Source organism: Blennius ocellaris (assembly GCF_963422515.1).
Source record: "Blennius ocellaris genome assembly, chromosome: 14".
In the NCBI taxonomy this organism is placed as follows: Eukaryota; Metazoa; Chordata; class Actinopteri; order Blenniiformes; family Blenniidae; genus Blennius; species Blennius ocellaris.
In genome coordinates, this window is record NC_137663.1 from 23609324 (window position 1) to 23622042 (window position 12719).

General features: G+C 43.0%; 1 protein-coding gene across 1 annotated transcript; it reads left to right on the forward strand.

The window, feature by feature from the left end:
- Positions 1–510: 510 nt before the first annotated feature.
- LOC308139584 (scavenger receptor cysteine-rich domain-containing group B protein) lies at positions 511–10519 on the forward strand (the record flags this gene model as incomplete). Its single annotated transcript, XM_080509046.1, has 9 exons — positions 511–646; positions 4297–4593; positions 5994–6002; positions 6219–6533; positions 7862–7930; positions 8194–8262; positions 8347–8664; positions 9320–9403; positions 10203–10519. 9 exons carry the CDS (start codon positions 511–513, stop codon positions 10517–10519), a joined length of 1614 nt encoding a protein of 537 aa, XP_080365172.1.
- Between the last annotated feature and the right edge of the window lie 2200 nt (positions 10520–12719).

Consider the following 12719-nt stretch of genomic DNA (forward strand, 5'->3'; position numbering starts at 1 on the left):
TGCTGCTGCTGAGGATGCTCACTGACTAAAAAGCCCCCCGTTAAACCCATCAGCAGCGACACCCTTCATCCCAGTGCCCGTTTCCTGCGCCGCGGCCATTTTGTGCTCACGGTTTAGGAAAGGGTCAGTCGTTGGTTCCACCTGTTCTTATCACATTTTAATAATTATTTGCACTCTGTCTGAGCATTAAAGCTGTTTATTTCCATGCAGAGTCGTGTGACCACTAGAAATGATTCGTTATCGAGCTACACACATCCCAAGCCTGACCTCAGACTGCCGTCAATAATCTACTACAGTACAGTGTCAACGGCTGCAGGCTCTTTGACAGAAAGAAAAACAACAACAATCCAATACTATAATTAGGCTGCTCTCCGTCAGAACACAGGAAAAGCTGTTGTTCTCTAGTCGTAGAAAAGTACCTACTACTTCACGCAGTTCCCCCGTTAAGCTCGGGGAAAGCCCGGCGAGAGTCACGGACGGTGTGTGTGAATGTGTGTGTGTCCCAGGCGGATGGTCAGTCAGGCAGCCATGCGGGGCCAGCGTGTGGTGGAGAGCGTGTGCAGGTGCTGGAACCCGGCCGTCTGGATCCTGGTGTCCCTGCTGGGATCCCTCTTCCTGGTGGCCGTCAGCGTGCTGCTGAGACACGGTGAGTGCGTGGCGGCGGTGGGTGGCTGGGAAAGAGGGTCAATGTGAATTTGTCAGAAGACACGACCGGTCAAGGCATTGCTTTTTTTGTTTTTTAAAGCTGCTTGAAGGTAAACATCAAAAATATTGCATTTGACCCTTTTAAACAACTATTAACATACAATTATTTTATCGAGAGATTGCAGGTATTTTTGTCTGTATTAAAATCATACAGTGATTATGTTATCTTATGTTATTATTATTATTATTATTATTATTATTATCTGTATTGCCTAATGAGGTTAACAAGCTAGCCTATTTGCAATACCACTTTGTTCCAATGGGTGGTGTTCTAAGTCCCTTGAATATCTGGCCAGTCTTCTATTCCTTAGGAAAGGAAGAAGCAGCAGCAAGTGAGTCTTTTTTTTTAAAGCAAATCTTAAAAAAAAAGGTGTATTTTAATTTTCATCCAAAAAATGAAAGAAGTATTTTTTTTGATATCGTGAAAAGTGAATTTTTAACCACAATTTAAACTGTTACAGCATAAAAGTGTTTTTTTCCGCAAATGTAATCCTTTAAATAAAAACCAAAAATCCATCTTGAGTTATTTCTATTGGCATTCATGTCTTTAGAGTCTCGCCATGTCCTGTCCCGGCTCACTGCTGCCACCTTCCACACAAGCGTGGCCTTGCCGATCTTTATAAGACACGAACTGAAATGTATTGAAGCTTCATGATGGCGCTCTACTCGATGCATTTACCAAGAGCCACCATTTGATAAAGGCATCTGAGTCTTATTAATGATTTAAATAAGATTCTGTTACTGCAGTTTAAACACAACTGTTTATTTTTTTCAGTTGTTTTGGATACTATAGAAAATAAACAACAATTATGCTTACACTGTTTGCTTTGTAAGATAACTGAACAAATTGTACGTTTGAGGCTAAATTCAGAATAGAACTCAACCACATATCACAAAGTGTAAGCATAATATTTTAGAAGAATTAGAAGAAGCATGACTATACAAGTATCCATGTAGTCCCTGATTGATTAGTTCACAAAATATCCCGACTTGTCACAAAATAGATGTTCTTTGGCAAAATCGTTAAGAAACATGAATCAAAACTATGCTTGCACATTTATATTCATGAATAATTCAATGTCAACAAATCTCATACTAGGCATTTCATTAAAACCAACAAAAAAGCCCCCCAAAAATTCAAATCATGCAATAATAGAGTTTGAGGTCGTGAGATGAGATAGCTGAACTGAAATAAAAAGGTTGCTATGGCCATAAACAAAGACAGGGTGCAGCAGATGAGATGATGTCTTGTGTGTCAGTGCTCCACCACATGTTTCAGGCATTAATAATGCTGAAGAGCCGGGTGTACCCGCAAGGGAACTCCCTGCAGATGAACGCCTTTGTGTCCACAGTGGCTGTCGCCAAAAGCCCAGCAGCTCTCTTAAAGCCATCCACAGTCAATTCCACTCACGGAAACAACAAATTGTACTACTAAATAAATACATAATTGCCATAATCTCTTATATTGTAAATAACTCATCTTTTTTTTTATTATTCCCCACCTCACAGGAGATCTGAAAACTACCAAACGGGCAGTACAAGGTAAGTAATATTCCGGTTTATCATAACTTTCTCTGCTGATGCTCCTGGGAACGGGAACGGTGTCACCCCCCAGGACAAAACCCAACGCCAACCCTTCATGCGACACTGTAAACAGTCATATTTACGGCTCCACGGCTGCAGTATTTAGTTTTATGTATGCGCCGTTCATGTTTCCATGTCACAAACAAGCTGGAGACGCCTGTCCCATCTGACCCACATTGGGTGTGATGGTTAAATAGAGAAGTCTGTCATGGCTTTGTGAGATGCTGAAACCTGAGATATTAGTGAGGCGTTTGAATCATCGTCTCCTTCCAGTGGGACTCTGGGCAAGTACCTGCACATCCCGTTCGGACTCATGGACTATTCAGTCGCATAGATACAGAGAAGCCAAGCACAGAACAACCTCTTGGTTTACGCTGGTCGAAAGCAGACTGTTGAAAACGGTCCAATCAATAGTCGTGTACCTTTGTTTTATGATAAGGGTGTATGCAGATTGATACAATGCATGTTTTGACTGGGTTTAAGTACTTGATAAGCTTGAGGAAACTATTATGCATTTTGTTTTGATAACAAATCGACTTAGAAATGTAGTTTTGTGTAGCGCTGAAGTTCAGAGTCAGTTGCTGATGACCTCGGATGGTCTCGTGCTGTTTAAACAATACCTTTCATGTAAAAGCCTTTTTGCATTTTTGTTTCAGAAACGTTTCACGTTTAAATGACAACATTTTAAAAATGACATCTGTTCACACAAAAATAGCAGAAACGCTGAAAAGAATGTTCCACGTTGGGAGTCATTTTCAGAAAGTTGTCTTTTCAGTGGAATCAAAAAACAAACACCCAAAACGTGAACATAGTTGACCGTTTTCACTTGTTGTGTAAACAAGGTGTCAATTACCAAAGCAGACGATCAAAAGAAAATTCAGGAGTAACTTTTGTTTCACATGAATTGTGAAAAATGCACTTCTGGCTAAGAAGCTCCTCGGTTTTTCTAATATTCATCCAACTCCTTCTGGCCCAAACTTCCCCAACACTTACTCTATATCTCATCTTAAAATGCGACACATGCACTTTGCTTAGTTTTATGTTAAGTCACTGCGCTGCTTTGCTTCAGTCATATCTATAATGGCCACTAGATGGTGCCATACATTTTACCTTTTGCCTTCTGTACACAGAGCAGAGCTCTACAACCTTGTATTGATGGGACTTTGGAAAATAAAACTCACTTACAGCATTTAAAATGTCTGCCAACAGCAAGATGTGGTCACTTTACGCTATGATATCCACTGTCACTGTCTGACGATACCTTTAATAACTTATGACTTCCTCATTTTGTTGGCTGAAAACTCAGAATTAACACAACATGACCTATTCTCGTTGTTCCTGGTGCAAAAACTCAGAACAGGCCTCCTGTTGTGGCTTCAGTCTGAGTCTAGTGTTACAGGAAAATAGATATAGTAGATATAGAGTACAGTAACTATGGAAGGCCAAGAACCGCCTTTCAACAAATAATTTGACCATACCCTCTCGTTTTCTCTCCCATATCCCTCCTCCCTCCTGTTTCCACCAACGCAGTGAGGACGCCGTATCAGGGTAAGTGTGAGCTTCACAGCTACCTCCTCTTCCTCCACCCTCCACCTCCTCACCTGTACACAACCTTCATGTTCGGTTAAACAAAAAAAACACAAAAAAACCCCGCTCCTGCATCCAAGTCACAGCACGAAAGCCTCTCAGCGTTTGGCTGTGTGTCAGTGAAAGAGTGCACAGAGGAGGCAGAGCAGAGTGCCCCAGGCTTTTTAAACAAGGTCACTTTCCCAGCTCTCCCATTTCCCTAATCCCTGCTCATTTGCTGAATCCACCTCGGCCTCACGTCCAAGGAGTCACGTGGCCGACTGCGTCCCTTCACCTGTAGAATCACAATTACGGCGTATTCCCGGAAGCACGTTAGGCTTGTTCAAAACATAAGAAACACACTTGTTTTGTGCGGCCTCGCCTCACCCAGAGCCCCTGGTCAGATCGATCTTGACAGACGATCCTTTCGTCTCTCCAAAGTGCAACTCGTGAATGGAAACAGCAGGTGCGAGGGCCGAGTGGAGGTGGGCTACAACGGGTCCTGGGGCACGGTGTGCGACGACGACTGGGACATGGTGGACGCCAACGTGGTGTGTCGGCAGCTGGGCTGCGGGGTGGCCGTGGGCAGCACCGCTCAGTTCGGTAAGGGCACCGGCCTCATCGTCCTGGATAACGTGGACTGCAGCGGAGACGAAACCGACCTCAGCCAGTGCCGCAGCCTGGGCTGGGAGGTCCACAACTGCTACCACTACGAGGACGTGGGTCTCACCTGCAGAGGTGACTATAGCTTAAATTGGGAGGCCGTTATCAGTTTGGTTTAAGAAACGTCACAGACATGGCTGCTCTCTCTCTCTCTCTCTCTCTCTCTCTCTCTCTCTCTCTCTCTCTCTCTCTTGCATCCGGATGCTAGAACCACTCGGCGTGGGCTCCAGAGGGTTCGAGGATCCCACCCCACCGCCATGGCAGAACTCTGACTTACGTAAGTGCTCTCTGCTCTGACACTGCCAACGTGAAACGTGATCGGCAAGTACTCAAAATACACCTATACACACACACACACTCACACAATCATTTCAGCATTATGAGCTAAATGGAAAGCACAATGGCCGAGAGGTGAGAGAAGAACACGATCCCCATTTTTTGCTTTTCAGTGAAAACCTCGGGTAAATAAATGGAGACATGTGAAGATGGTTCGCTGAAATGAGCGTTCACTGCTCGTCTCCCTGTTTCTTTCTCGAGCCAGCGGTCAGCCTTTGCGTCTTGTGAGAACTCGTTGGCTGCTTGTTATGACCATTGACAACAATAGCTGATTACTTGAAAATCGCAAAGTTCACTGACTGTAAATGAATGAATGAGTCAATTAACGAACAAATGAACAAGCTTATTACACTTGAACAAATTGATTATTGAAATTCAACACTTGAACACTACGCAGCAAAGCTTACATCCTCTGCCGAGAACACTCATGACAACATGTTGAGGAGCGTTTTCCCAGTTTAATAAGAAGCGAGTATTTTGTCCTTTAGGTTCACAATTGAAATGTAGTCGACTGATGTAACTACAACATTTCCAATTCAGGTTTTCTTAAACAGTGACCGGAGGTTTGTCAACTCTGTGTGGTGTTCAAGAGCAGAAATCCTCACGAGATCAACTCATTTATTTAAAAAGTGAGTGCAGATGAACAGAGGAGCTGAGCGAGTTGGCCGACACAAATGTCCACAGATATCTTAGAATCATGGTGATTGGAATTACTTAGAACCCATAAAATGCCGAATCTGGTTTCAGCATTAATGTTTTCGATCATTGTCCAGTGATACAATTCAAGTTTAAAGTAAAACAAAAAAACGCAAAACAAAACAAATTTATTTGCGTTTCCAGTTCTTTTAAACATCAAATTCTCTGAAGTACTTTTTGGAAGTGTACAGAATGCCCCTGAACGCCTCTTGTATTACAGGTCATCGTTTCAACTTTGCCTTTGTTACAGACGCTCAGTTGTTTTTTTTCCCTCCTCTATAAATCCCAAGAGGATCATGAGAGACCAGAGAAGAATCCAATTGAGTTAAGAAGTGACGTATTCAGCTCACCCACTGGGAATGTTAGGAGGTCTTCCACATGGCTTAAGTTTAAATGATGGACACATGAGAATGCCCATTGTCCCCGTGTTTTTGTCTGGGCAGAGGCGTATGGTGACACAATCAGCTCTGTTTTTTTTTTTCTACTTCCAGGGCCACAGTGTGGATAGTGTTGCTCACACCTTTCTCTTTTCCACGTATCACTTTCTCTTGCTCATGTCCCGGCTGCAATGCATTCATGCTTGAAATCCTTTGATATCAGAAAAACAACATCTAGGAGTCTAAAAATATGCATTCAACAGTTTTACAAAGTCCCTCCTGTGTTTTTAGGAGACGGCAACATCCGCCTGGTAAAAGGGCAGAACGCCTGCGAGGGCCTGGTGGAGATCTACTACCAGGGGAAGTGGGGGACTGTGTGCGACGACGACTGGAGCCTGAACAACGCCCAGGTGGTCTGCCAGCAGATCGGCTGCGGAAACGCCGAAGCCGCGCTCACCAACTCTTTCTTCGGCTACGGCACGGGCCAGATCCTCCTGGACAACGTGCAGTGCCGCAGCACCGAGCGGGAACTCAGCAAGTGCAAAAGCCTGGGCTGGGGCAAACACAACTGTGGCCACCACGAGGACGCCGGGGTCATCTGCACAGGTAGGGTGGTCGTACGACACGTATGGCATAGATTTAACCAAAAAACTCATGATATACCTATTTATTCTCACACTAGGCCTTGATAACGTATACATGGAGGAAAAACAAATACATTTAACGTAATTGAATCTGCGAAATCCACAATAACATTTCCAGTTAGTATCTTTTCACCAATACATCTAGTATTAAAGTCAAAACTATTATTTAGTGATGTGAATCGATCTTTTGAAAAAAATCTTCCACGAGACAAAGAAATATTTCAAAACACCAAATACTACAATACCCGTAAGCCATCAGTGTTCCCAAGCGCCACAGTCAGAGAGAAGGAAGAGTTGCAAAGTTAAAATTCATTTCTCTCATGCTTGGATTTTTTTTTTTTTTTTTTTTTTAAACAATCTTGCTGAATGAACATAAAGAAATGATGCAAAAAGATTTTTTTTTCAAGTGGATCGTGTACAAAAAGGTTTTATCAGTGTAACAGAGGTGTCAAACTCAATTTACTTTTGGGGCCACATACTTGATCTCAAGTGAGCCAAACAGGTAAATTAAATTGTAATTAATAGATAACTTGAACTCTATGACGAAGCTTTTTTCAACCTAAAATTTAAATACAAGAATAGCAATGTAGACATTATTATGCCTCAGCCCACTTAATGCAGATCACAGTGTTTTGTTTTTTTATTGTACGATTTACATGGTAAAAGCAGGAAACAGTTGGTCACTTGTAGCTGGAATTCAAAATCATAGTTCTGATCAGAATAACTTGTCAAAGTCTTGAAGTGATTTTTAATGTAGAAACATATCCAGGTCTTTGTTGTAACCCTGATCACCAAACCGAGTCGCCACATAATACAAACTAAAATGGGAAGGAAGGGAAGAAAGTTCTACCTCTTTTCGCTCAAATCACCGACCCCGTCTCCTTCTCAGTGAAAACTACAAAAACACTGTCCACTATTAACAAAGAAGCAGAACAAATGAACAAGTCCAACAACAAATAATCTGCTATTGTCATCATCTCATAATGTGCTATATTATATTATTGTTGTTGAATGTGTTTTCATACAAAACCAATATATTTCACGTGTTTAGAATGTTTGTATCCACTAACATGTCTTTATAGTATTCAATGATTGTTTTATTAAAAAAAGAAGAAGCTATGTTTCACTTTATATTAAAACCATGTAAATGTCTTTCTGTCTAATAATAACGTTTAACAAATCAACATATGATCATCTCATGAGATGTTGTGCACAGTCACTATTATGTAAGATGAATGGATGGATGGAAGTTTATCTGTTTCTCTTCTTCTTCTTTCCCTTCGTCTGCAGGATCCACTACACCTCCACCGACAACCACACAGGCAATGACAGGTCTCTGGGAAACACAGAACACACAAGGTAAAATCACACCACAAACCCCCAGGTTACACTTATTTGATATCTTTGCTATATTAAGTTGATTATTCTTTCGCACGAGCGCGCTGAGTGGAATGAACGTGCACTTCTGCTAAATGACCAACAGGTAGCGCCATTTCTCTTGTCTTTAAATGTGCTGCAGAAGCCATGGTGGTGACGGAGCCATGCAGACAAACCCCACCCTGACCCTAATGAATGATCCGTCAAGTGTTTTTCTTTTTTTTATCCTTTATGTTTTCCTCCAGCAACAGAGGAAATTCCAGTCACAGAGACTCCAAGTACAACGGCAGTCACCACACCTGCTCTGACAAAAGGTAACAACACGCTGTTCTCAACAAACCACGAGTAAAAACCCAAGTCCCGTGTTGACGATCCACGCCTCTGTGTTCATCCCTCAGCGTTGGAACAATCCGTCCGGGTGGTGAACGGAAACAACAGCTGCCAGGGCCGGGTGGAGGTCCTGTACGGGAACGTCTGGGGGACGGTGTGCGACGACGACTGGGGGATGGCCAACGCCAACGTGGTGTGCCGACAGCTCGGCTGCGGCCCCGCCCTCGAGGCCAAGAACAAGGCCCACTTCGGCTACGGCTTGGACCCCATCCTGCTGGACAACGTGGCCTGCAGCGGCTCGGAGCTGGAGCTGTCCGAGTGCTTCCACCTGGGCTGGGGTCAGCACAACTGTGGCCACCACGAGGACGCCGGAGTTATCTGTATACGTAAGACCTGGCGTTACATTTATCACGTCTATGTCCCCCCCCCTGTGGAGGGCTGTGGGGGAGGAGGGGGTGTATGAATATCCATCTTAAGTCATCAGCTCCACTCAGAGCTCGCGCTTCCTCTTTATCCAGTCATCTGAGGCGGGCCTGCAGAGCCGTCCGGCTGCAGTGCATGACTGTGGTGCTCTGAGGAGGAGACGGCGCAGGAAGCATAAAATATACAGTGGATGAGTCAAGGCCTGTCAGCCTCACTGCATGCCTGCAGGCCTGGCTTCACTTCTTTAAAGTACACACACACACACACACACACACTCACACACACACGTCCCATTACTGATGCAACAAACCCCATTTCACATTACACTGTTGTTTTCTAAAGAAAATGTCCTTTTTTTTTTGTACTTTCTGTGAGGAATTTCACCTTTAACACGCAATTAAAATCACTCCTGCCTCCCGAAACATATGTATTTTTACAAACGGTGATATGTTGCTGAGGACCATGAATCAGCCTCCTCTATTGACCAGTGGAGTCATTAGAGGAGAAAACCCTGCTCATGCTTCTGTGACCTGATATTTCCTGAGCTGCGTCTTCATGGTTTCCTCTGCTCCTCCTCTTCCTCCTCCTCCTCCCCCTCCTCCTCCTCCTCCTCCCCAGCCTTTGACGTCCAGCGTGACTTCAGAATAACGGAAAAGATACCGGCCACCACCGCCAGCCCCACCACCTCGCCACCCTCTGAAGGTCGGTCATCGAGATTATCGTGGGGGAATCTCATGCATGGGTCTAAAGAGCTCTGTAAAAGTCACAGAAGGAAGATTAAGAGTTTATATTTCAGGACAATTTGTCCGAACTGATGACTTCACCAAAGTCAGTCCAAAAAGCCGCAGGAAGCTTTTATTACCGCTAATTTGTGCAGTCGCTTTCTGACAACAGTCATCGAAGCTTCCTCTGAATCTTGTGATGGAATTTGTTCTTTTTTAACATTACAATTGAGGCTTTTCTGTGTGTGGTTTGCATGTTCTCCCTGTGTGTGTGTGAGTGTGTGTGTAGGTTTCTTCAATAGAATAGAATGCCTTTTATTGTCACTATACCAGGTACAGTGAGGTTAAAAACAACTCCAGTAACAGTGCAACAGTGTACAGAATATGTATGAAACATATTAAGTAAAAAAAAAAAGTGCAGAATATGTAAAAAAACATAGTAAGGAAAATAGTGCAAGAAGGAGGGTGGGGGTGTAAAGGAGGTAAGTCCAGTCCTGAGAACAATTCAATATGTTGTGTGTAATTTACAGGAAATAAATATGATACTATATATACAGATGTGTTCACATTGTGGGTGGAAAGTAAAAATGACATTGCACATTGTAAAGTATTGCACAGAAAGTCCAGTTATATACACTAAATACAGATGTGTTCACAAGAGTATTGCACAGATGCCCACAAGTACTCCGGTTTCCTCTCACACTGCAAAGCCATGCATGAGAGATAAATTGACCGAAGCCAGCGTTGACTGAACTCCGCGGTTCTTCTCACTCTTCCAGGAGCGACGAGGCTGGTGGGCGGCCAGCACCGGTGCGAGGGCCGCGTGGAGATCTACTCCCACTCCGGATGGGGGACGGTGTGCGACGACGCCTGGGACCTGCCGGACGTCCAGGTGGTCTGCCGCCAGCTGGGCTGCGGCGAGGCCACGGCCGCCTGGGGGGAGGCTCACTTCGGACCCGGCGCGGGAACCATCCTGCTGGACAACCTGAAGTGCAGCGGCGACGAGGCCTCCCTGCAGAACTGCTCCCATATATCCTGGGACGTGCACAACTGCGACCACTCCGAAGACGCCGGCGCCACCTGCTCGCTGTCATGATTCCAGCGCGGCGCTCTGCGGGCGAAACCAACCGAGGACTTGTGTACATTTTGTAAATAACAGCGCTCACAATGCTGAAGGATACGCCTCCATCAACATATACAGCCACTAATATGACACTATATGATTACATACTGTAACTATCTATGCCTATTAAGCACTTTATAAATATATGATATATGATACAAAATGTACACATTTTTTATTTGACACAAAGAAAAGCTTTAAACTGTCCGTCTTTCTTTTTGTTTTGTTACCGCACATGGATGATTAAGTAAAAAAATACCAGAGGAAGTCCATCAATTAATAAATCTGTGGAAACTTAACTCTACTGGAAAGCTTTAGTTTTACAATTCATGAGTGTATATGGAAATTATAAATGGGGATGTTAAAAAACAAATGACGGTGTACACTAATAAAGCGCGAGAATGCAAGAAGACAGAGGCATCCATAAATAAATGTGTTATACCTTGTGAATATATGATTGGAATGTTGTTTTCTGTGAATCTCATTCATATAAATGTAAGGAGATAATAATCGCTTAAATGTGACAAAATAAATACTTATTTTTTGCTATAGAATACATGTTTGGTGTTAAAAACACAGAATTTGCATCTGATTCTGCTCATATTGTTTTTAACTTTAATTTCTTTACATGTATTCAAATGGACGATGCCAAAGTGCTGCAGTACATTATGTTATTCAATAATGTCTGGAAAAAATCAAGTAGAAATCTCCTTAAATATTTTCTCTTAAAATGTAAATTAATCCCCATATTTGCTCTGCGGCCCCCCAAGCTGGACTAAACATGTAATATATATTATGTCTTCGAATTACAGGAGGTTAGAATAAAATGTTTGAATACTTTCAGAAAGAGAAATGGTGAATGAAAGAAGAGAAACCAAAATCATGTCGTAATGTCCTGTAACCACTGAAAAACATACTCTTTATGGACAAAACATTCAACATAAACATACAATACAGACAAATTTCCATCTTAAAATTTGATCAAATCTATAAAGCACTTGAAATCAAGCTGCATGTGAATCTGACACCTTTTGAACCCTGACCTGTGATTTGAGGCACAATTTAGCACCGTGAACCGGCTTTCTCAGACTTTTCTGTAAGTTTGAGGTTATAAATTGTTAAATGCAGTTACTGACGCTCCGGGAACAAAAGCTGCAGCGCATTGATCCACTTCCCTCTATCTGCACGAGGAGGAATCAGTGTCCAGTAAAACAGGGCGTGTTCGATGAGTCAGGGGAAAAAAAAAAAAAAAATGACTCAGCAAATCAGTATTATGTCTCCATTAAAAAAAATTAAGACGGAGAGTGTTCGCTTCGAACTTCCGATCGACTCACTTTACGTTGTTTTCGTGATTTCAAAACCGAACGTGAAGCATTTTAATGAGTCTTTCTTTCATAAATGATTGTATTTCCTCCACGGTGAGAAACACTGATGCAGAGGGGAGATATGAGCTGCTCTGTGCTCTTAGGTGTGTCTCCTCTTTGTCTGCTTTATTGATTGCCAAGGGTGACTCGGCCTGCACCTGCACACGGTGGATCCACTTCACTTGCAAGTGTAAAAATATCTCAAATTGGCCGTGCACCCTTTCAAACACACACACACACACACACACACACTCCCTGTGCCCGGGGTGAATCCACACCGTCTGCAGGTGTTTATTCTCAAAGCTGAACAGTTAATTTGAAGTAATTAGGAGATTATTCTTAAAGTCGGAGTGTCCGCAGGGACTCCCAGCAGCTGACGGCGGCAGCAAAGAGAATGTGGAATCCAAAATGTCAAGATTCAAATCAGACAGTTTCCGTGTTGTCATTCTTCAACCAGACTCTTAATATGCACACTGAATCCAGATAATCTGATGGATTTCATGCCTGTTTGTTATAGTCATTGATCTCCATTTTAAATGTAAAAAAAAGCATTAATAATGGGCTGATAAATGGATAAGATCCTGTTTCAAGTAAAAACTCAATTTCATATTTACTTGTCAATGTTTTCAAAATGATCAATTTCCATGGGAAAAGGCAGTGTAGTGAGCATGCCAGGCCAACAGTTGGGGCTGTTGGTTGTTTCTGTAACGACGCCACACAGTCCAAAGACGTGAACTGGTGTGAGTAGAAGTGTGTGGTTGGGGTTGTGTGTCTTTCTGTGTTTGTCCTGTGATGAACTGGTGACCTGT